This window comes from Microcaecilia unicolor, chromosome 6 (assembly GCF_901765095.1).
Source record: "Microcaecilia unicolor chromosome 6, aMicUni1.1, whole genome shotgun sequence".
Classification (NCBI taxonomy): Eukaryota; Metazoa; Chordata; class Amphibia; order Gymnophiona; family Siphonopidae; genus Microcaecilia; species Microcaecilia unicolor.
In genome coordinates this window covers 276,517,179-276,542,697 of record NC_044036.1, presented here as the reverse complement: position 1 = coordinate 276,542,697, position 25,519 = coordinate 276,517,179, and the positions used below count along the sequence as shown (strand labels likewise).

General features: G+C 43.1%; 1 protein-coding gene across 1 annotated transcript in view; it reads left to right on the top strand.

Annotated features, from left to right (window-relative positions):
• The window catches only part of GARNL3 (GTPase activating Rap/RanGAP domain like 3), a 456,591-nt gene that overhangs the window by 258,935 nt on the left and 172,137 nt on the right, over positions 1–25,519 (top strand). The window contains exon 4 of the mRNA XM_030207543.1: positions 19,852–19,926. Coding sequence (XP_030063403.1) covers positions 19,852–19,926 — 75 coding nt within the window. The remainder of the gene's footprint in view (positions 1–19,851; positions 19,927–25,519) is intronic.

The window sequence follows — 25,519 nt, the reverse complement described above, 5'->3', positions numbered from 1 at the left end:
ATTTTTAATCTCCATAAAATTGATAGAATTACTCCGTCATTTGCTAAGCTGCATTGACTTCTGATTGAAGCCAGAATTATGTTCAGACTTTATTGTTTGATATCTAGGATCTTTCAAGGAACGACCCCTTGTTACATGTTTAGACTTATTTGCTTGTCGTGTTCAAACAAAAGATACTCAGTTTGGGTGGGAGGGTCTTGGAGGCCCAGGCCCCCTCCAGAACTACAACATCCTGGCATCAGCGGCTGAAGGCATACACCAACTTCTGCATTAAGGAAGCAGCGGGAGAAGTACCAATGTGTTGCTCCCCCAGTCTGCCCCCCAAATTGGAAGGCTGGCTATGCCCCTGCTCAATATGTAATTCTTTTGGTTTAACTTTTCCTAGCCCTAGCGATGTTGTGTCAAGGAAAATCTGTAGCTTATTTTCCTATCAAGCGGCAATTGAGGCTGGCAAAAAATATTTTTAAAGTTTTTTTTTAGGGTGGGAGCGGGTTAGTGACCACTGGGGGAGTAAGGGGAGGTTATCCCCGATTCCCTCCGGTGGTCATCTGGTCAGTTCAGGCACCTTTTTGAGGCTTGGTCACAAGAAAAAATGGACCAAGTAAAGTCGGCCAAGTGCTCGTCAGGGATGCCCTTCTTTTTTCCATTATCGGCCGAGGACGCCCATGTGTTAAGCAGGCCCCAGTGACGCCTTTGCTATGCTTCCAACATGCCCCTGTGAACTTTGATCATCCCCACGACAGAAAGCAGTTGAGGACGCCTATAATCGGCTTTCGATTATGCCGATTTGAGTGACCCTGGGAGAAGGACGCCCATCTCCCGATTTGTGTCGAAAGATGGGCGCCTTTCTCTTTTGAAAATAAGCCTGATAGTGATCCATGTTGGTGGAGTGTTTAGATCTGCACCAACTGGTATTTTATGTCCCTAGGTGAAACTTGGCCATGTCAGGCATTTGAGAGGGTATCCTGGGAGCGTTAATAAGAACTGCATTTTCTTCAGCAAGATCTGCTTTTTGTCTTTTTGTTCCATGGTGGATATTATGGACCAGTTGCCTTCTTGCTTTCTTACTCCCATTCTGAGAGACAGACACAGGGGAGTAGCTCTTGTTGAAATCTTCCTTATTACCCTGTGCTGCTAGTTATAGTACTACATTTGCCTTTGAAATCCTTTTTAATTGCCCATTTATTTTGCTAACAGCATATAAACCACACACTTATTTATTTGGCCACTATGGGTCCATAACTCAGAGAAAATAGCTGCTGTTTTATGTAAATAGTGGCTAAATATTCCATTAAGTTGGTTTATTCAGGAGGAAAATGCAGTTACCAATCTGTCTTTCTGGATGCTGATAGGTTCTACACTCTTGTAGATGGCTCTTACTACTCACTATGGGCTGCATTCCCAAATAATCATATCTTAGCAGAATGGATTAGAGAAAAAGTGGGCGGACTGGATGGATCAATTGGTATTTAATTTGCTCTCATTTATTATGTTACTAGTTGCTCAACTGGGATGTTAAAATTGTCTCCAAGATTACATTTATCATCAAGAGACAATGAATGATGTTTACATGTCTGACATTCCCTTTTATAACTAATATGGTTTTGATGTATTTACTACAAGCCATGATTTTATATAGATCATTACAACTCTGTGTGGACCATTAGATGGGTCATATCTAGAAGAGACTAGAGCTTCCTTGCATATGTCTAATCAATCTGTTTCAAGATAAGTGTTATATCATGTTTTGCCTCCAGAAAAAAATAAACAAAAAGATGGTCTTTAAAGGTGATTTAACTATTTGTGGAATTTGTTGTTGGACACAATACATCTTGAGTCTAACTATCTAAAGCTCTACAGGGTGTTGAAGGTGTACTTGTTTGCTAATACCTTAGGTACTTGTTGATAGTTTTGTTGGCAGTAGGTTAACTTCTGTCTGGGTATGTTTCTTATTTGTGTTACGTGTTATATGCTTTTGTTATAGGTATGCTACATTTCAATTTTATGTTTTATGATTTTATGGGTGTTTTAAATTGTACCACACCATTAGCAGGCCCCCTGCTAGGCAAATATTTATCTAATGTAAATGTAAAGGTTTTGCAGGCACAGTCATAACTTATCAACCCTTTCTGATGTGCCATCTTTGCTGTGCACTCCATAGTGCCACAGCCTGTTTTTACAGCTGCCAGCCATGGGATCTTATTCTACTAACAGACTAAAGAAGCAGCTCCTTTAGCTAAGGTAGTAGGAGAATCATATCCTTTCCCTTATTACACTACTTTGTCACACTCTACCACCTAAACACCTATCAAGTTAGTGCATGTGATACCATGAATATATCATATAGTGCTATGAGACATATGCAGTGCCACACAGATACACTCTTCTATGGGACACGTATACACATGGCAAATAATGGACTTTAGGAAACTTATTTATTATAATAAACATAGTTAAAATCAACAAGGTTGCAATCAGGGAGAGCCAAGCTTAATCTTTAAGAGCAACTTTAAAAAGTAGAGGTTTAGGTAGAGAGATGGAACATCAGGTTAGGGAGGCTGTATCGGGTAAAGGGCGCAGCAAGGTGGAAATCATGTGTTCAGAAACCGGTGATGGAAGAGATCGGATGAGAGTAGTTTACCCGATGAAAGGAGGTCAGAAGGAAGTGTACAGAATGAGATTAGAGGGGAGAGGTAATGAGGAGCTGCAGAGTGAAGCTATTTGTAGGTGCGTCAGAGAAGGGTGAACTGTATGCTGAAGCAGATGGGGAGTAGATGTGTTATCTTAATAGGAAATATTTACTAAATGAAGTTGTATATATTGCATTTCAGATTTAAAACATATACATTTGAATACACTAAATATAGTAACTAACAGTTCATACAAAGGCTCAGGGCTTAGTTTCTGGGAGGGAACGGCCTGGAACACAGTTCTACCACATTCTCAGACTCCAGGGCTGAAGGGGCGTTCTGCTCCACCACCTCCTTTCCAAGCGGCCTGCAGGGAAGAGGAGGGGAGGGGTGAGCCTTTACCGGAGTGAAGAACAGTTACTCTGCTCCCTAATCCAATGCTTCTTCTGTTTGCTCCTGCCCCGGCTCTAGCCCTCCCTTTTCCAGCTCCACAGTTCCACTTTCTTTTTGTCTACAAATTTAGGGCTTCTTTTACAAAGCCACGTGAGCAATTCCCGCACGGCAAATGAGAGGAAGCCCATAGGAATTGAATGGGCTTCCTCTCATTTGCCGCACCAAGAATCAGTAGCGCGGCTTTGTAAAAGAGGCCCTAAGTCCCCGCAAAAGCTTCCAAGAAAAGTCTGGCTCTTTGGAGGATAATTATCAAAATAAAATTAGTGAAAAGAAACCAGCAGAGTCATAGTAGTCAACCATAAAGAAAAATCTGCTGTATAAACACAAATAGATAGTACACCATGGGGCCCTTTTACTAAGCCATGTAGGGGTCTACGCGTGCCCAACGCACGTTAATTTTGAGTTACCACCCGGCTACCACGTAGCCTTGTGGTAATTTCATTTTTGATGTGCGTCCACTACGTGCGCCGGAAAATATTTTTATTTTCTGGCACGCCGGCAGTATTCGACATTTTATGCGCATAGACCATTACCGCCCGGTTACCACATGAGACCTTACCACTAGGTCAATGGCTGGAGGTAAGGTCCCAGACCTAAAATGGGTGCGCGGGAATTTTCATTTTGCCGCATGTCCATTTTCAGCAAAAAAGTTTAAAAGGCATTCTTTTACCGGTGCGCTGAAAAATGATTCTGCGCGTGCCCAAAACACGCGTCCACACTACTGCAGGCCATTTTTCAGCTCATCTTTGTAAAAGGGCCCCTAAATCCCAGCACTCTATGGGGCCCTTTTACAAAGCATCGGTAAGCCCAATGTGAGCTTACCGCCAGGGCCGGTCTTAAGGCGAGGCGACCGAGGCGGCCGCATAGGGCCCCGCGCTCAGTGGGGCCCCGCGCGCCTCAGGTCGCCCCGCCTGCCCGAGCTCCAGTCCATCCGAGCTCCAGTCCGTCCTTCCGTCCTCCCTCCCAACGAATCCGATGCGTGACGGCGGCGTGGTGTCAGCGGGTGGGGGGGGGTGCGCCGAGTCGCTGCTCTCCTATCACTCCTGCCTTTAAAAACGCAATTTGGAAGCGCCGAAGACAGTGACAGGCAGCGCCTCGCGTCTGCCCGCCCTGCTACTAAAATCTGTTCGACGTCATTGGGCCTTCCCACATTGAGTCCCGCCCTCCTCTGAGGTAACTTCCAATTACCGCGAGGGCGGGCGGGACTCAATGTGGGGAAGGCCTGAACGACGTCGAAGAGATTTTTAGTAGCAGGGCAGACCGAGGTGCTGCCTGTCAATGTCTCTTTGATGCTTCCAAAATGTTTTTTTAAAGGCAGTGAGGGTGGTGGGCGGCAGAATGGAGCTCAGCTGGTAGGTGGGTCGGGGGGGGGGAGGGACTCAGATGTGAGAAGGGTGGGGGTTCTCAAATGGGGAGGTGGAGAGGGGATCACGGATGGGAGAAGGGGGTGGGGAGGGGGTTCTTGGATGGTTGAAGGGGACTGGGGTTGGGGAGGGGATTCTCGGATGGGAGAAGGGGACGGGTGGGAAGGGGACTGGGGTTCTTGAATGGGATAAGGGGGACTGAGGTGGGAGGGGTATTCATGGATGGGAGAAGGGGGTGGAGAGGGGGTTATTGGATGGTTGAAGGGGACTGGGGTTGGGGAGGGGGTCACAGATGGGAGAAGAGGACAGGTGGGGAGGGGACTGGGGTTCTTGAATGGGATAAGGGGACTGAGGTGGGAGGGGTATTCACGGATGGGAGAAGGGGGTGGGGAGGGGGTTATTGGATGGTTGAAGGGGACTGGGGTTGGGGAGGGGGTCACGGATGGGAGAAGAGGACAGGTGGGGAGGGGACTGGGGTTCTTGAATGGGATAAGGGGACTGAGGTGGGAGGGGTATTCATGGATGGGAGAAGGGGGTGGGGAGGGGGTTATTGGATGGTTGAAGGGGACTGGGATTGGGGAGGGGGTCACGGATGGGAGAAGAGGACAGGTGGGGAGGGGACTGGGGTTCTTGAATGGGATAAGGGGACTGAGGTGGGAGGGGTATTCACGGATGGGAGAAGGAGGTGGAGAGGGGGTTATTGGATGGTTGAAGGGGACTGGGATTGGGGAGGGGGTCACGGATGGGAGAAGAGGACAGGTGGGGAGGGGACTGGGGTTCTTGAATGGGATAAGGGGACAGGTGGGAGGGGTATTCATGGATGGGAGAAGGGGTGGAGAGGGGGTTCTTGGATGGTTGAAGGGGACTGGGGTTGGGGAGGGGATCACGGATGGGAGAAGGGGGCGGGGAGGGGGTTCTTGGATTGTTGAAGGGGACGGGTGGGGAGGGGACTGGGGTTCTTGGATGGGAGAAGGGGACTGTCACTGGGGTCTGAGAAGGGGCCATATGGGGCCTGGGGCTGGTGGGAAAATGGGGCATGCGTGGGTCAGGTGGGAGAATGGTTCTGAAAAGGGGGCCCTAATACAAGGCATGTGGATGAAGGGGGCTGGAACTGGGGGCTGAAAAGGAGGGAAGGTGGGATAAGGGGGCTAGCACTGGGACTGGAGGCTGAAACTGGGGACTGGGGGCTGAAAAGGGGACAGGGAGAAGTGGCTGGGGGGCTGAAGCTCGGGACTGGTGGGATAGTGGGGCTGGAACTGGGGGCTGAAAAAAGGGGTGGAGAGAGGGGCAGATCCTGGATGGGGAACGAGAGGGAGGGCAAACCCTGGATGGATGGCAGAGGGAGGGCAAATGGTGGATTGAAGGGGCAGAGAGAGAGAGGGCAGACAGTGGATGGAAGGGATAGAAAGGGGAGAGAGAGGGCAGACAGGGGCAGATGGTGGATGGATCATGGAAGGGGCAGAGATAGAGGGCAGATGTGGATGGAAGGGGCAGGGAGAGAGGGCAGACATTGGATGGAGAGGACAGCAGAGAGGGCAGACACTGCATGGCAGAGAGAGACCGAAGACAGATGCTGGATGGAAGGAAGACAGTGAAAAGAAGATGAGGAAAGGAGAAACCTGAGACAACAAACTGTAAATAAAATATATATTTTTATTTTTTTGCTTTAGAATAAAGTAGTATTGTAGATGTGTTAATAAATGTTTATAATATAGAACATGTAAACAAGGTAATCTTTTGATTGGACTAATTTTAATACATTTTGTCTAACTTTCGGAGAACAAAACCCCCTTCCTCAGGTCAGGATAGGATACTGTAACAGTACTATACTATATTGACCTGAGGAAGGATGTTTTGCCCTCTGAAAGCTAAGTCTATTAGTCCAATAAAATGGTATTATTTTATTTTCTATATTTGTTTTATTTCTATTTGTTAATTTGTAAAGTGGTGATTGGTACTTGTTAGTTTTTTTTCAAATTTACATCTGCTGTCTTTATATTTTGCACAGTACTAGGGAACATTTTCTGTTTCTGTGGTGTTGCATTGTATGCAGAGTCTGGCATCTTGGGGGTTCAGTTTAATTTTTGTCTAAATAGAAAGTTTTAATATTACTACTTATTCTATAGTGGATTAGGGTGTATCTGTGTTTGTGAAAAAGACATGGCTTTCACTTGGCATTGACTGTGCAGGATCGACGACGATCTGTACTATTCTGTCTGGTTTCATTTTACAATAGGTGAATTGATGCTCTAGTGCTCACTGTAGTGTTTTAAGATGTTTTCCTTTTCTTTGTGTGATTTAGTAGAAATGACTGCTTATGGTATGGTAGAATTGCTCTATAGGTCCTGAGTGTTTTGTATTCTCAGCATACCTAGTACTGGATTTTGGAGGGGGATGTTAAAAAATGACTGGGAGGGAGGGAGGGGGGCCTTGGAGCTGGGAGGGAGGGAGGCCCTGGAGCTGGGGGCCATGGAGCTCGGAGGGAGCGGTCTGGGAGCTTGGAGGGAGGGGTGGCCGGCCCTGGAGCTAGGGAGGGGGCGGAGCTAGGGGGCAGAGCTAGGGGGCGGAGCTAGGGTGGGGCCCCATCAAATTGGTCTGCATAGGGCCCCGCACTTGCTAAGACCGGCCCTGCTTACTGCATGCTAACTCTGAACTACCAATGTGGTAAAAAGGGCCCTGGTGTGTGGGGGAAATGGCCCCCACTGCTACCGCAGGGCCTCTTCCCATAGTAAAAGGACCTTTATAATTTTTTAACACAATAAGTAGAGAGGTGTGATAGCCGTGTTAGTCCACTCTTAAGGTTATCAATAGAAATCAAACAAAATAAAACATGGAAAAGAAAATAAGATGATACCTTTTTTATTGGACATAACTTAATACATTTCTTGATTAGCTTTCGAAGGTTGCCCTTCTTCGTCAGATTGGAAATAAGCAAATGTGGTAGCAGATAGTATATATAAGAGAAACATCCAAGCATTAACACAATAAGAAACTTCTTAAAAAGAGCACTATAACTTCACTCTCAATGAGCCATCAGTGACAACTTGTTTCACATGGGCTAACAGCTCATGACTTGTTCTATCTATTGATTACCCCCCCCCCCCCCACTAGAAATCTATTCCAACTGATATAATTGTGATGTAGAAACACAAATAGCAATGAGCATGTACTAGTTCTCAATTACATTTAATTATTATTGCTATATGTTGAGAGAAAAAACACCTCAAAACACCTTTTCTTTTAAAACACAGAGGGCTTGAAATTCAGCTCAAGGCGGTTAAGCTATTGACAGTCACAGGCTAAATTAACCCTGGATATTCAATGCCAGGACATGTCTGGCCTCGGGCATTGAATATCCAGTGCAGCAACCAGGAAGTTAACCCGGCACCAGCCGATATTCAGAGCGGTATACGGTTAACGCAACAGAGAAAGTTAGGATAGGAGTTTTGATGTCCTAACTTTATCAACTTACTTAGGGGTCCTTTTACCAAGCTGCGGTGAAAAGGGCCCTGCAATAGTGGCGGGGGCCATTTTGCCCATGTGCCAGGGCCCTTTTTACCACAGCAGATAAAAAGCCCCTAAAAATAAAATGACCATGTAGTAAGATTAGTCTTACTGCCTGGCCATGTGGCAGGGAACACTTACTGCAACCCATTGAGGTGGCGGTAAGGGCTCCCGCAGTAACCTGGCAGTAACCGGGCAGTGCGCAGAGCTGCCTGTTTACCACTAGGTTAGCGCCATGATAAAAATAACAAAAATATTTTCCATGCGCCGGAAATGGCACACACTCGAGGCGGAACTACTGCCGGCGGCCATGTTTGGCTGGCAGTACTTCCAGGTTGCCGCATGGCAAGTCTTTTTGTAAAAGGGCCCCTTAGCTGGTTCGCAGACTGAATATCTCTGCTAACCAGTTAAGAAGTGGCTGCGCCCAAACTCCACCCCTAACGTAGCCACCTAGGGAATAGCCAATTAGAGCCTGAATATTGGAGGCCAGCTGGCTCAGCAGGGATTAACCAGGCAGGAGCCTTTCCTGCCAGGTTACTCCTTTCAGTATTTTTTGGCCCCAGAAATGTTGTAACATATTATTACAAATAATTCTATTAAAGTTCAGTCAAGTTTTCAAAGGATAAGGAATATTTTTGGACTGATGATGGAGATTTGTTAAAGCCCTGAAAAAAATACATCTCTCTCGCTCTCTATCTCTGACTGTATGATTGAGTAATTATCAAAATTATTAGCCTAGGCAAACAGTGCTTTACGTGCATTAAAGGGTTTTTTTTTTTAATGTTTGCCACTTTATTTTAACAAAAGAAAAACAACAAGTATAAAACAGGCTTATACCCCCTAATTCTTTAAGAGTCACCAAAAATTGCATGGTCAAATTTGGGCATGTGCCCAATTTGCGAGCACAATTTAGTTAAATAAGAAGCTAATTAACACCGATAATTGACTTTTTAACAAGCAATTATTGGCACTAATTAAATGTAATTGAACTTTACGCTCGATTCCCAGGCATACGTGCTATTCTATAAACCGTGACTAACTGTAAGTGCAGCTTATAGAAAAGCACTTTTTTTGTCATTGATTTTTTTTTTTGGCACCATATATAGAATTGAGCCCATAGTAATCACTAATAGTAACTACCCAGTGTCAGAAGTCATACACTACCAGTGTCAGGAAATCACCTCCCCTCTCTCAGATCCACATCCTCAACTGCCTGCCACTCTATATGTGAATAAAGTATGTACGCATTGCTATTTCTTATCTATTTCTATCTGCTGTTTCTGTGGGGGTGGGGGTAGGGGGGGCTGGAACTTCACACATACTTTTGCATTTCCAAAAGTATCTGCTCAAATTCACAAGTTTAAATGTGTGTGTGTGGGGGTGCTTTCCCTATGATTATTTTCAAAGTGAAAATGCTGCAGACCTGTAGAATGAAAATCCTGGAAAGTCTGAAAAGTGAAAAGCAGCACCAGAACTACTGTTCCCTCCAGGGGCACCATTACAGAAACACAGCAATAAGATTTCTCTCTTCTCTCTACTGAAGAACACTGGAAGTACTCTGAAATATGCAGGGGTCCTTTTACTAAGCTGCGGCAAAAGGGGGCCTGTGCTGGCATAACCGCATGTTTATGACATGCACTGAGGCTCCCTTTTACCACAGTGGGTAAAAGGCTGTTTTTTTTTTTTTAAAGAAATGGTCATGCAGCAAGTGAAGCACTTGCCGCACGGCCATTTCGGAGGTGGGGGGGAGCACTTACCACCACTTATTAAGGTGGCGGTAAGGGCTCCCACGCTAACGCTGTGGTAACTGGGCAGCGCATGGCACTGCCAGATTACCGCTGGGTAAACACCGGCGCTACATAAATTAAAATATTTTTGTAGCGCCGGAAATGGCATGTGCAAGGGGTGGGAGCTGCCGCTGGGCTGCTGGTACTTCTGGTTTAGCGAGCGGTAAGCCCACATCGGGTTTACCTTTGCTTAGTAAAATACCCCCACAGTGCCTAGGGCAACACCCTGGTTACCCCATTCTTGTTCCTGCTCTGGTGAGAAGTGCAGGCAGTCATAAACGTGTCTCCTTAAAGAAGGGCCTGGAATTTCCTCTAACTTGATCTGCTTTATAAGGGCAAGATGGTCTCTCTCTCTCTCTCTCTCTCTCTCTCTCTCTCTCTCTCTCTCTCTCATGGTGTCCCTGACAAGGTTCTTAGATTCGTGAGAAACTGGCAGGCTGTGACCACTTCTGTTATAGCCCCTAGACTGAACTGAGATATGTATGGAGTGACAGCAAGTCATATCACAGGCAAATCTAGTACTGGCTATTTTAGTCTGCATTTTTTAAATTCCTCTTTTGGTTCTCAGAGTTAACTGTACAGTTATTCAAAAAATATATTAAAGCCTGATACTTAATTGCAGAAAGAGACAAGACTGTCTGACCCAGTATGGCTATTCTTATGTTCTTATGGGAAACACTTTGTTGGCTGGTCCTTTAATAACTGCATAAAGACTATTAGGTTGGTTTTAAAATGATTTGTCTAGATATCTTTGGAAATTACCAGACCAAATCATTGTTTTTTAAATTTTGTCCCCGCAGACTGGTTAACTTATGGCTGGCCAACCAATTGTCTAGCCAAAAGCCAAGCATTTAAAAATTGGGAGGATCTTTGTAGACTATAATATGTAAAGCTTTCCTAATTATCTTATTGTTTTTGCTACCTTGGATTTCCTGTTCAAAGTAGTTTTTTTAATGTAAATTTTTGAAATGCAAATTTAAAAAAATAAAAAAATAAAATTTGGGAGGAATCAGTGGTGTAGCCATGGGTGGGTCTGGGTGGGCATAGGCCCAACCACTTTGGCTCAGGCTCACCCAACAGTGGCTCATCTCTCTATGTTTGGCATTGCTCCCCAAGCCCCACAAACTGAACACTCCCTGTATCTCTCACTCCCCTCCCCTTCGGGCATTCCAGTGTCTCAACTCCACCCCCAACCCCCCTGTACCTTTTAAATGAAAGAAAGGAAAAGGAAATGGTGTTAGATATACTGCCTTTCTGTGGTTACAATCAAAGTGGTTCACATATTATAAAGGCCTTTATTTCTTTGCTGGCAGCAAGCAGTAAATCACAACCACTGCTTCTACCGGCCCCGAACCTTCCCTTTGATCTGGTCCTGCCTGTGCGGAAACAGGAAGTTGCATCAGAGGGAAGGCTTGAGGCCGACATTAGAGTGGGTATGAGTTGCTGCTTGTTGGGAAAGAGATGAAGGCTTTAAAATGCTAAATAATAGTAGTAGTAGTAATGGCGGGGGGGGGGGGGGGGGGGGGGGGGGGTTGGGAGGCTTGAGTGATGCCCGGTCACCTGGGGCGGAGGGAGAGAGAGAGAGATGCTGGGCGGGGTTCTCAATGCCCACCCACTTTGGCCTCAGCCCCATTCAGGAGCATTGTGGAGGCAAGGCAAAAAGTGAAATGGACAGTGGCAATAGATAGCCACTATCCAGTATATGTTATGTAGTTCTTGGGCTGTAGGTACAGCAGGCCTAAGACATCCAGATAAACTTATCTAGATATCTTTAATTTATAATATTGTGATGCAGAGATAACTACGTATCTCACTAAGCATCTGGTTAAAGTATCTGGATAATTTTATCACATGCACTCTGCTTAATATTGGACACAAAAATTTCACAGAAAAAGTGAACTAAATAAATTGTTTTACTGGAATTATATTACAAAAACATGTTTATCAAAGAATGTGTTCTGTGTACCAACTTGTATTAATTGGTTAATGTGTTAATGTATATTAACAGTCATTAATATGATTTCATGCATATTAAATAACATAAACCCTATTAATCTCTATAGGTCCTATTTACTAACTATGCACTTAATTCAAATGAATAAACAGAGCCTAAAGGAGAGAAATTATATTCAATGCTTTATGTGAAATTACAGATAAACTCAACATTTGTGGTAGTCAGATGCATCTAGCCCAGGGGAGGGCAACCTTTATACATAGAGGGCTGCATGAATGTCGGTACTACTCCTAGTGGGTAGCAACCTTATATAATGTCAAAACTGGAAATGCACAGAGCTCTGTAGACCTTCTGTGATAACTAAATACATAAGAAATAAAAATGTAAGTGGAAATGATAGAAACAAACTGCTGGATGGCTAGATGGCTACTTGCAAAATACAGAATTTAAAATCACCAAAACTCTGGTTAACGATGGTTTCTGTGTATACTTCACATGGTCTTGGGGCCACATAAAATTTAGTGGTGGGTCGCATTTGGCCCATGGGCTGCCGGTTGCTTGCTCCTGATCTAGTCTTATCCTGGCAAAGTCGGAGTTAAAAATTCAATCTGCTTAATTCAGAGGCATAGGATGAAAGATTTGACTGAGCTCTGAAATCTATTTGTAATTCAGTCTAGTTCTGTAATGATATTAATGTGGTTTTTGCGTCCAGGCCAGACTTCACTGAAATTGTCCACCTGGCAAGGCCTTGGTAGTAGGTTTCACTTGTAGAATGGTCATCTGTGTTGCTGCTCCTATGCCATGGTCTATTTAGAAGCCTCTAAATACAGTATAGGGTGGTGATGGAAGTAGCTATAAATCACATATACTGGCACTCACAACTCCCACTGCTTAGTAAAAAGGAGAATAGCATGTGCTCACATGTAGTCATGCCCAATTATATATCATTTGTGACTGATGGGGGGAAAAAGCCTCAAGGTACCTGAATCAAAAACGATAACAGAAGCAACAGGTTGCTGCTCTGTATCAACCAACTCTTCATATATATAAATCAAACAGAAGATAGATGGCGAGCTACTTAGCTTTTTTGACGGTCTAAAGTATGCACGGTTGCCACAGCTTCTTTATCCCTGACCGACGGTGGCCAGCGTGGGAGGAACGTCCACCGCCAGGAGGAACTCACCCCACAACGCGTTCACATCAGTAGCGGCAGAATCCGTAATTGTTAACCTCTCACAACATCATTTGACGATTACCAAGAGGAATGTGTTATCCAAGGGGCTATCTTTTGTGCCCACGCAGGGACTAGACTCCTTTCAGCTATGGATTGAATTAGAGAAATTTTTACGGATTTTACACCTCAAAATGTTTTTTGCAGATATCCCAGCAGAACGGATTGATATATCCATTGTTAAAAAGAAATCTAAGTGGTGCCCTCCAGGACTGTTACCCCCAGTTTTAGCCTCGTTTAAGTTCTTACTCTTACAGGAGTTTTGTCAAATAGAGAATGCAGTATCCAATAGAAGATTTCACAACATTACCAAATAAGAACAACAGGCTTTAATCTCTCTTAAATCAGACATCAATATAGTGATCCTGAGGGCGGATAAGGGAGGTGCAATAGTCATTCAGGACAGACAGCAATATATAGCAGAAATACAGACACAATTATCAGTTGGAACGGACTATCAATTATTGGATGAAGACCCAACTAAAGGATTACAGAAAGAGATTTTTCATATCACCAGTGAAGGATATGCATTAGGGTATCTCACACAAAAGGAGTTTAAATTTTTGAACACTGCATATCCACAGATACCCATATTGTATACTCTACCCAAAATCCACAAGTTTTTGCAGAACCCCCCAGGTAGACCCATTATTTCAAGTCGGGATTCTGTTTTAGAACCGCTGTCCATGTTTGTGGATTGTTTTCTGCAACCCTTAGTGATCAAAGGTAAATCGTATCTGAGGGACACTACCCATTTTTTACAGCTCTTAACAGAGGTAAAGGGAGACGTGGAGGGGCATAATCGAACGGCGCCAGCCAAATAGATGGCCGGCCATCTTCGGGGCCGGCTCAGCAAGGGGGCAGAGCCAACCGTATTTTTGAAATACGGTTGGGGCCGGCTAAATCGATCACTGGGTGTAGAGGAGATGGCCGGCTTCGTTTTTCAGCCATAATGAATAATGGAAACCAGGCCCGGCCATCTCAAACCCGGCGAAATGCAAGGCATTTGGTCGTGGGAGGAGCCAGAATTTGTAGTGCACTGACCTCCCTCACATGCCAGGACACCAACCAGGCACCCTAGGGGGCACTTCTAGAAATTAAAAAAAATAAATAAAGATAGCTCCCAGGTGCATAGCTCCCTTACCTTGGGTACTGAGCCCCCCAAATCCCTGCCAAACCCCACTGCCCACAACTCTACACCATTACCATACCATAGATGGCTATTCTGAAGGGGGTGAAGGGGGGCACCTACATGTGGGTACAGTGGGTTTGGTTTTTTTTGGAGGGCTCAACATTAACCACCACAAGTGGAATGTGGGGGGGGGGGGATGGGCCTGGGTCCACCTGCCTCAAGTGCACTGCACCCACTAAATACTGCTCCAGGGACCTGCATACTGCTGTCAGGGAGCTGGGTAAGACATTTCAAGCTGGCATACAGGCTGGCAAAAAACTTTTTTTTTAAATTTTTTGGGTGGGAGGGGGTTGGTGACCACTGGGGGAGTAAGGGGAGGTCATCCCCGTTTTCCTCCGGTGGTCATCTGGTCAATTGGGGCACTTTTTTGTGACTTGGACCTAAAAATAAATGGACCAAGTGCAGCCCAATAAATGGACCAAGTGCAGCCAGCGAAATGCTTGTCTGAGCAGGCCATCTTTTTTCCATTATGGGGTGAAGCCCGCTATTTCGTAACCATGCCCCTTGTCCCGCCCAACATCCCGCCCTCCGTCCCGCCTTCTGTACCCTCCCTTGAAGGTTGGCCGGCTCCGTGACGAAAAGCAGTTGGGGCCGGCTAAAATCGGCTTTCGATTATACCAATTTGGCCGGGATCAGGAGATCGCCGGCCATCTCCCGATTTGTGTCGGGAGATGGCTGGCGATCTCTTTCGAAAGTAAGCTCATTAGGGTCCCTGTTATTAGTCCCACTTGATGTGACCTCTTTATATACTAGGATACCACAGAGTGAAGCCTTGGATACTATTAAGAATGGTTTAGATGATAGATTGAACCCCAAAACACCAACAGATTTCATCATGCGACTGGCAGTTTTGGCCATGAAAGACATTTTTTCTCTGGGAAGGACAGATATACCAACAGATTTCTGGTGTTGCCATGGGGGCCACAATGGCCCCTTCAGTGGCTGACCTTTATATGACTGAATTTGAAAAGGTATTTATTTATGGCAACCCATTTTTCAGCCATGTTCAGCTCTGGGTGCGATTTATTTATGATATTTTCTTTCTTTGGGACGCTGACAGAGTTCTTGTTGATCAGTTTTCGAATTTTTTGAATGGATGCCATCCTAGGATTCAATTCGTAGCACACTGTCATGTGGATGAAATATCGTTTTTAGATGTACATATCAGGAAGACAATGGTAGGTTTTTCCACCACTGTTCACCACAAGGATACTGATAGAAACACACTGCTGGACTACAGCAGTTGCCATCTTTGAAAGATAGTCTTCCTTTTTCCCAATTTTTAAGATACAGGAGAATATGTTGATGCAGAATACAAACAGCAATCTGAAATTTTACAAAACAGATTAGCAAGGCGTGGATACCCTCGGCATGTTATACAGAGAGCAAACCGTAGAGCTAAGTATAATAACCAAGATTTATTATTGGCAGTACGGACTTCAGAGCATGAGGAAGATAGGAATCTTACGTATGTGATGCAGTATATGGCCCATACTCCGCAGGTAGTGCGAGCCATTCGAAAGCACTTAATACAGACAATTTTCACATTTAAAGATCATGCAGTGAGAATTGCTACAATAGAGGGTGGAATCTGAAGGAGCTTCTTTGCCCCTCAGCCCTCCCCCCCATTTCAGAGGATCGGGATATATCTGAAGGAGGACATAAGAAATGCAACGATTGCTCGGTTTGCCATGTCATGATAGAAACTAAGACTTTCAAGCACCCAAATAGTGCTAGGAGTTATGACTTGAGACACTCGACCACCTGTAAGATGGAAGGCGTGATTTACTGCATCAAATGTCCCTACAATAAACTATATGTTGGGCAGACAGCAAGGGCATTACAAGTTCGTTTAATAGAACATCGGAGTTCCATCACAACAAAGAAATTGAACCTGCCTTTAGCATTGTACTTCACGTGCTTTAAACATAGTTTTGATGATTTCTGGTGCTGGACAATTCAATGGGTTTTCCCGCAGAAAAGAGGAGGTGACTACAGGAGACTACTTTTGCAGAAGGAACAAAGATGGATTTTCCACCTTAACACTAGGGAACCGAATGGGTTAAATTCACGGATAGAATGGAGCCACTTTTTGTGATTGCCTCTGATGTCCAAAGGCGTCTGACGTCAGAAGCAGAGAAGGTTAAAAAAACAGCTGATTTCAAACACTCAGTGTTGCCGGTTAACCAAGCAGGAGACGCTATTGTTAATGTAAGAAGTGAGAAAGATTGTAAGTACAACTTGGATGGTCTTGATAGGTACAGTTAGAATTGTTTCTCTCTTCACAGCTGTTCCCCACGCTGACCCTGAAGCAGCTAGAACTTGTAATGAGCACAGCGAGACGCTGGCCACCGTCGGTCGGGGATAAAGAAGCTGTGGCAACCGTGCATACTTTAGACCGTCAAAAAAGCTAAGTAGCTTGCCATCTATCTTCTGTTTGATTTATATATATGAAGAGTTGGTTGATACAGAGCAGCAACCTATATCAGGAGTATAATGGACTAATGAGGAGGTTTCCCTGTACCATTTCTCCTTTGTGCGGCCTTGGGGTGGTTTTTTGCCCATGATGAGGAGCAGTTCCTCTTAAGACCGAGTGATTGGTCAATGGGATCAACTCTTGCTTATGTTATTGTTTTTGATCCAGGCACCTTGAGGCTTTTTCCCTCCATCAGTCACAAATGATATATAATTGGGCATGACTACATGTGAGCACATGTTATTCTCCTTTTTACTAAGCAGTGGGAGTTGTGAGTGCCATTTAGAAGCCTGACAGAGAAATATGTTGTAATAGTGAAGGAATATATTTTTGTCAGCCGGTGAGATGAAACTCAGTATTCCTAAAGCTGAACTCGTAACCCTCAAAGGAGTTTCTCCGTAACAAGCTTTCAGGAAGAGGAAGATATGTTCTGCTCTGATAGCGACTCAACTGTGTGAGGTTCGCTTGTCAGATGCAGAATGTGCTAGAGTATTAGGTGTTTGCCCAGTGGCAATCCAGTGATCTCAGTGTGACTGTTTCACAGAACAGTTTTTGCAAAAGTTCAAAAGAAAACAGCACTTGAAAGCTTTATTTTAGTGTTAACAGACAACACATGGACAGTGCTTTTGGAGGGTCGGCTCACAGCCAGAACAACTGACAGCATGTGAAAGATCAAACGCTGCTGTAGCAGAAAGTGCAGCTACACAGGGCTGAAATTAACACAAACTCCCAACAAATCATGTTCAGTTGTAAGTGTATAAGGACTATTGCAGCCAACTTACCCTCTACTGTACTTTTAACACAGTGGAGGAGTGGCCTAGTGGTCAGAGCACCGGTCTTGCAATTCAGAGGTGGCTAGTTCAAATCCCACTGCTGCTCCTTGTGATCTTGGGCAAGTCACTTAACCCTCCATTGCCTCAGGTACAAACTTAGATTGTGAGCCCTCCTGGGACAGAGAAATATCCAGTGTACTTGAATGTAACTCAGCTTGAGCTACTACTGAGAAAGGTGTGAGCAAAATCTAATTAAATAAAATAATAAATGATGACAGATAAAGACCAGCCTGGCCTATCTAGTCTGCCAAGTAATGTCAGGGTTGTAACTGCCTCTCTGTGCCAGTGGCATAGCCAGACCTTGAGGTGGGAGGGATCCAGAGCCAAAGGTGGGGAAGCACATTTTGATCACCGCCCCGCCGCCTCCCCCCTCTGCCGCCCACTGCCACTGCTGTACATCTTGGCTAGCGGGGGGTCCCCAACTCCCACCAGCTGAAGCACTGCCACCACAAATACATTGGCTGGCAGGAGTCCCCAACCCCCGCCAGCTGAAAAATTTGTCCAGTGCTGGTTTCCGGCGCTGCCGCATTGCCTGCCCTGCTATCTCTTCCCCTCACATCTGGCACGCTCTTTTTAGTGAAACTGAGCATGCTCAATTTCACTAAAAGGAGCATGCCCAACATGAGGGGAAGAGAGAGCAGGACAGGCAATGCGACAGCAGTGCCACAGACCAGTGCTGGACGAAGTCTTCAGCTGGTGGGGGTTGGGGACCCCTGCCAGTCAAGCAGGGGCCCAGAGCAAATTTGGGGGGACCAGGCCCACATAGCCCCACCTAGCTAGGCAACTTCTCTGTGCAGATTACACCCCCCCCCCATCTTTTTTTGAAATGCAAGAGTCATTTATGTTTTGCTTTCAATGAAAAGTTTTTACTTTTCCTCTCTGTTTTTTGTTAGAACACATATATATTAAATCCCTCTCGCAGAAACAAATAAAAAATTCCTTAATACTCTGACTCCATTCTCTTGCTATATAGAGATCCTCTTTGTTGATCCCACAACGTTTTGATGTCTATCACTGTTTTGGTGCCCACCATCTCCACAAGGAGAGCATTTGAAGCATTCAAGACCCTTTCCATGAAAAATTCCTGATTTTGCTTTAAATTTTCCTCCTTTCAGCTTTATTTCATGTCCACTAGTTCTACAGTTTTCCCATTTTTGGAGAAGGTTTGTTTGTTAATAGTAACAGTAAAATGTGTAATAAAAACCCTTTGTACAATAGTTGTCATATGAGAAGTGAGCAAAATATTTCACAAACTGCAAGAAAGTGGAACAAGTTGGACTGGATTAAGTACTCTAGGATATACATATTCAGGTCTTCTAGTCTCTTCTCATACCTCTGCTGGCATAGACCCCATACCACTTAGATTTCTTTCCAAAACTGAATGCAGTATTCCAACTGAGATCTCCCCAATGACCTGTAGAGGGGAATAATCACTTCCTCCCTTCTGCTGGTTATGCCTCTCTATTCAGCCTAAACATCCTTCTGACTTTGGCTGTCACATTGTTTCACCACCTTGAGATTGTCAGACAGTCACCCAGAGGTCTCACTCCCAGTCTATGCACAGCAGCCTTTCACTCCCTATCACATACAGTTTCTTAGGATTTCTAATCCTCAAGTACATCACTCTTCACTTCTTTACACGAATAAGGCTGGCAGTTTAGTAAATGAAACACAAGTCTGTGAAGTTCAATCATGCAAGGTTTGTTCCTTCTCTGTAACTCACTTACCTCATGCCTATTAAGCTCCTAGGTCTCAAACTTAGGCCAGTGTTGTCCAACCCTATCGTGAAGGCACACCTAAGTGGTTTGAATTTCAAGACAGCCATATTGAATATACATGAGAGAGATTTGCATACACTGGGTCTCTATGCACTAAAGTACATTAATCAGTTAACACATGTTAATGCACAGCATGCATTGATATGCACAAAATGACACCATGTACTTTGTAGAAGCTTATAACATTTCAAGTTGAGTCAGATAACAGTACTCTCTCTGAAGCTTGATGCTCATTTGGCATTTACTGGACTGACACTAAAGAGATAGCTACAACTTGCCAACCCTCAACCTTGCCAAAGGACAACCAAGTTATTTTCATCATAGGGAACACCTCTTTGTGACTCTATTTTCTCATTGGGGTGGAATAGAGGAGTAGCCTAAGAGTTAGTGTAGTGATCTGAGAACTAGCGGAACTGGGTTTGATTCCCACTGCAGCTCCTTGTGACTCTGGACAAGTTACTTAACCCTCCATTGCCCCAGTTACATAATATGTGAACCGCTTAAATTGTAACCACAGAAAGGCGATATATCAAATCCCATCCCCTTTCCCTTTCACTGTAACAGCTTGTTGTGGTCCTGATTATAAAAATTGAAACATAAATTCAGTAGATGCACCTGCCATTTTAATATTCTTTTGTCTTGTCCACAGCTTATTTCAAGTGATGCAGATGGAGCCATACAGAGAGCTGGAAGGTTCCGTGTTGAAAATGGATCTTCTGATGAGGTGAAAGAAACTTCCTTGATCATGTTTGGTCTCACTCTTGCATATATACTTCTGTTTTTAGGGGAAACTGAGGTCCTTAAAGCGTAACTTTTCGACTGGAGCAATATCAAAACGTTAACAATATTTGATATATTGTTTTATGCTGTTTACTGTCTGTATCAACACAAAAAGCTAACAAAATGTCATTGTTTTCATTCATGCCAATGTAGTGTGTGCTAAGGTATAGGCAAAAAAATAATGGTTTGTTTACTATTTCTTCCAAATATTCCCGATTTTCAGGTGTCTTTTCAGTTAGTTTCCACATGTTTGTTTTAATAGTGATTTTTGTGTGCTAATCGACTTACTTGTGTTAATTGAAAAAGTAGTGCACGTTAAATTGATTTAGCATGCGCTAATGAAACCAAAAATGTACCAGTGAATATACATCTCTCCTAAATTGTTTTAGGGCTCTGTTTACTAAGTTGCACTGTAGGCATGTTAGTGTTTTTAGTGTGCACTAAAAATTAGCGTGTGCTAATGCTACAGACACTCATATGTACGATGGGGAACTGTGAGAATGATGATTGATTTAGGTTACCATGAGATTATTTGTGATCCTTGTAAATAGTATTTTCTGATGAAAAAGGCTTTGAGGTGTTTGCGAAAGTTGAAATATTGACCTATGGACCTTTTGTTTTTGGGTAGGGCGTTCCATAGCTTTGTGCATTGCTATGAGAAGCCTGCTGAATATACGGTCTTGTAGATTAATTTCTGGCCTTTTGGATAATGGAGATTCAGGTAGGTGCGAACTCCAGCTTTTTCATTCCTAAGTGGAAGGTCGATTAGGTCTCTCATAAAGGCTGGGGCCATACCAAAGATTATTTGGTAGACCAGGGTGCATATTTTGAATGAGATACATTCCTTTATTGGGAGCCAATGAAGATCTTGTAGTAGTGGACCTGCCTTATCAAAGGGTGATTTTCTTAGTATTAATCTTGCTGCTGTGTTCTGTATGGTTTTTTCAGGATTCCTTCTTTGCAACCGGCTTATATTTTGTTGCAGTAGTCCTTGTCTGTTAGGACCATTGACTGCACTAGTGTGTGGAATATGACTTTGGGAAAGTAGTTCCTAATCTTTCTCAGTTTCCAAATAATTTGGAACATCCTGTTATATGACAAACGTTGTTAAATAAGGCCTACTGCCTTCTCTCTGGAATCTATTTGCATCATGAACTGAACCGAAAGGTTGAAATTAGAATGCGCTGAAGATAAGGAAATGAGCAGCATTTAACTTTGACTCTCAGTTCACTCATACGATTGATATTGGTCTCCAGAATGCTAAACATCTAATTAGCAATATTAAATAACATTTGAAGGTCAATCAGCAGTCTTTTGCATCAAATAACTCAGAAATGTGCCAGACATCCATTAAGAGGTTAAACTTTTTTATTTCAAAATCTTTTTATTGATTTTAAGAAAGTAGTAAGAGAAATATTTTAAGGAGTAAAAATATAGTAGATAAGAAGGAATAGCATAACATATCACAATAAACATGAACAGGTATAAATGCAATGCAAAGTAACATAAGTAGCACTGAATTAGCAAATAGGCAAAAATTATAAGATGTTAAACATTTACAATATAATCATCAAAAGGAGCCCAAACTTTCTTGGTCAGAATAATTATGGGTTTTACAGGCAGCTGCTTCCTCATATTTTCATATAACACAAAAGTGGCTCCACAATTCGTGCATATTGAGATTGGAATTGTTTTTCCAGTGAAAAATGATCAGATGGGTTACAATTGCTAACATAATATTAAGTAATTTGTTATGCGGTTCCTCAATATTCAACCCGGGAGTTGAAGAACGAAGAATAATCAATTGATACAACAATGGAGTGTTAGATGTCAGAGATAATATGCTGGAAATTTTTTTGTCCATATTTATTTATTTATTTATTGCATTTGTATCCCACATTTTCCCACCTCTTTGCGGGCTCAGTGTGGCTTACAATAAGATATGAATATTGAGGTCTAATATCTGTTTACAGAGGAGCAGTAAAAGAGAAGGTGAGAGAAGTCCCATTAGTTTCTGTGCAAGACCAGCATTTAGGAGGGAGATAGCTTTTGGTAATTTTAGTCAATTTAGCTAGATTCCAATAAACATTGTGAAGGATAAAAAAGGAGGGCTGAGTGATTCCAGCTGTTAAGTTTGGTTGGTTGGATTTAGTCCAGAAGTGTTGCCAATCCATATAGTCAGGCCGAAGCTGTAAGGCAGATTCCCAGAGTTTTTCTATGGTATGACAAGGATTTGTCAAGTCTCGTGAAACTTTTTATAGATTTTCGAGTCTTTTTTGTTTCCTTTAAGCAAGTCCTGGCAAAGTGAAGTAAATTCTGATTGTAGTTGTGGATCATCAAATGTAGAGAAGTTATTAGGTAAGGACTTTTTAAAATCAGACCATGATTCATGAGACAATGGGAGATCATACATGGAATTTAAGATATTGATGGAAACTAGTTGCTTATCTATCACCAATTGAAAAGAGCTCAAAGACCCTTGATTTGCCTTATTGGCCAATTTACATAGTAACATAGTAGATGGTGGCAGATAAAGACCTGTTCGGTCCATCCAGTCTGCCCAACAAGATAAACTCATTATATGTGATACTTTATATGCATACCTGACTTTGATTTGTCTTTGCTATTTTCAGGGCACAGACCGTTTTGGATTGGCTTTGCTTCTCAATTACCGGTGTTGCCACCCAATCTCTGCTAAACTTTTGTGGACCCATTCCTTCTGAACAGAAGCCCTTTGTGTTTGTCCCACACATGTTTGAATTCCATTACCTTTTTCATGTCCACCACCTCCCGTGGAGGGCATTCCAAGTATCTACCACCGTCTCCATGACAAAAATACTTTCTGACATTTCTCCTGAGTCTGGAAGTATTTTTTCATGGAGAGGGTGGTAGATACTTGGAATTCCCTCCCACAGGAGGTGGTGGAGATGAGAATAGAAAAGTGTTAAACCATACAGGTATTTATGCTAGAGTTGCTGTAGAAAGCTTTAGAAGACTATAGTTGAAGAGGTTGCCTTAAGTAGTTGTAGGTTGTCAGTATAGGGGTATTTATCCATTGAGGAAAAAAGGAAATAGGAATGGGAGATATTAGTGAAAATTCAAAAGTAAGCCACCTGGGAGAGTGCAGTTGATCCACTAATTGGAACCACTGTATGGCTTGAGACATTCTAAAAGCAAGGTGGTAGATTTTAAAGTCGGGTAAATTTATACCCTCTTTAGATTTACTAATTTTTGGCTTTTGGAGGGCAATGTGGGGAGGTTTATCTTGCCAAATAAATGTTGAATTTTTTTTCTTTTATTTTCCTGTAAATATTAGTAAGGAAAGGGAAGGGAATCATGCTACCAGACTACAAAAAGTTCTTCCGTACCCACTAATACATACCTCAGATAAAAGTAACTACAATCAATATTATCTCATTCAACTTTATTTAGAAAAAAAATTATATACAAAATAATTTCACCAAAACTTTAACCTAGTCAGCTTCCCCTTGCTACTTATATCAAAATACAATCATCCACGTTCAACCCTATCATTCACTCTCACCCATCATTAAAACAACCTCACACTCATGTTCTGAAGGATACCTGTTTCAACTGTATATAGATCTAACAAAATTATTCTTTACAGTTATTTCTGAATAATCTCTTAGAGCATTGATGTAATTTATAATCATGAACATCATCATATCCAAGTCACACCAGTGTCCTTCATATCAGTCTCTTTTTCAAGGAAACTAGTTCAAGCAAACCTATTAGCATCTATGTTCTTCAATGTGTCCCAGACGCCTTAAAATCTCCAACCACTCTTGAAACCTTGAATCCTTCAGAGCGTGTAGAGGGAAAAATATATCCACCAATTTAAATCATTTGCTCTACTCTAACAGCAAAACGACGCTCCTCTTGGAGAATCCTGTTGGTGATTCTAATATCAAACGTTAATTTTGAGTGAGAATCACTGGGTCCTGGGCAGCATGCAGGAGTAGGAGAGGACAGACCCAGAAGAAGCAAGCAGGCAGGAAGAAGCTTGCCAGTGCCGAGCCTGAGGAATTTTCGTCCACTGCCCCCCACCCCCTCTCAGCAGCCCTGTTCTGCACATAAGTGGCAACCCTGCTCATGCCCCTCCCAGGTTTCATTACATGCAAGCTGTCTTGCAGTTATACACTATGGGCCAAATTCTATAAATGACATCTTAAGGTGCCAAAAAACCATGTGGTTAACGTGATTCTATAAACTACTCTTAATAAAGGCGATTTTTACTAAGCCATGGTAGCATTTTTAGCTCACAGTAGAAATCAGCAGGTGATAAATGCCGAGACACCCATAGGAATATAATGGACATCTCAGTGTTTACCGCCAGCTAATTTCTACCGTGAGCTAAAAACACTACTGCAGCTTAGTAAAAGACCCCCTTAATAACAATATCTAAAGCTAAAACGAAAGCAGCTCTTTAAAGGAAGCACACACATTGATTCTTGAATATAAATATCCACAGAGCCTTTCCCACTGCCACACAAAAATGTGGAAAATTAACATTTCAGTAAAAACAGGGATGCTAGTTACAAATAATCCCTTGGATACATTAAAAAATCTTGGCCTGTACATAGAACTCTCTGTGGAAAGGTCCATTTCAAAACTACTTTTATTTATTTATTTAGATTTTGCTCACACCTTTTTCAGTAGTAGCTCAAGGTGAGTTACATTCAGGTACTCTGGATATTTCTCTGTCCCAGAAGGGCTCAAAATCTAAGTTTGTACCTGAGGCAATGGAGGGTTAAGTGACTTGCCCAAGATCACAAGGAGCAGCAGTGAGATTTGAACTGGCCACCTCTGGATTTGGATATGGTAGATGTGGATACCACATCCACCATACTTTACCTGGTAAATATTGATTCATTATTGCTGTCACTATTCAAATTGCTGGCTATCCAATTAAAAGTATGCACAATCTTTCATACTGTGTTTACTGCTAGCTGGGTTAAAAAAAGAGGTATTCTCTGGGGTATGTTTAGATCAGGGATGAAAGCAGGGCATGTGCACAGGAGTTTTAGAAGTCTGCATGCCATTATATCTCTCCTTGGCCTCCAGATCTGGTCTTCATACATGATCCCACTTTTCTGTCCTACTTTTCAACTCCTACAGACTTATGCCTTACATTCCTCCATATTCCCCTCAGGCCACCTCTGTTGGCCACCTAAACACAAGCTACAAAAAAAAATGAAAATTAATGCTTTCACCTCCATAAACCATCAATAGGTGGCAGCACTAATGCACTACACATGTTCACTTGTTCTTTGAAATCTCTTCCTTCACCTTAGTTGGTGAGAAGTGTCTGTGTGAAGAGGCTGTTTTGCTATTGGTTCTGAACTGGAAATATGCAGTGAGCACTTGTAGGTGCAATTTAAGCAATGTGCCGTGATATAATTTCTGATTGTTGAACGAGTTCTTTCAATTAAAATTAATCACTGCATACATGTTTCTTTTGGTGATGACAGTATTGATGTGAATACTGTGCATTAGTGGGCCAAAAATGTAAAGAT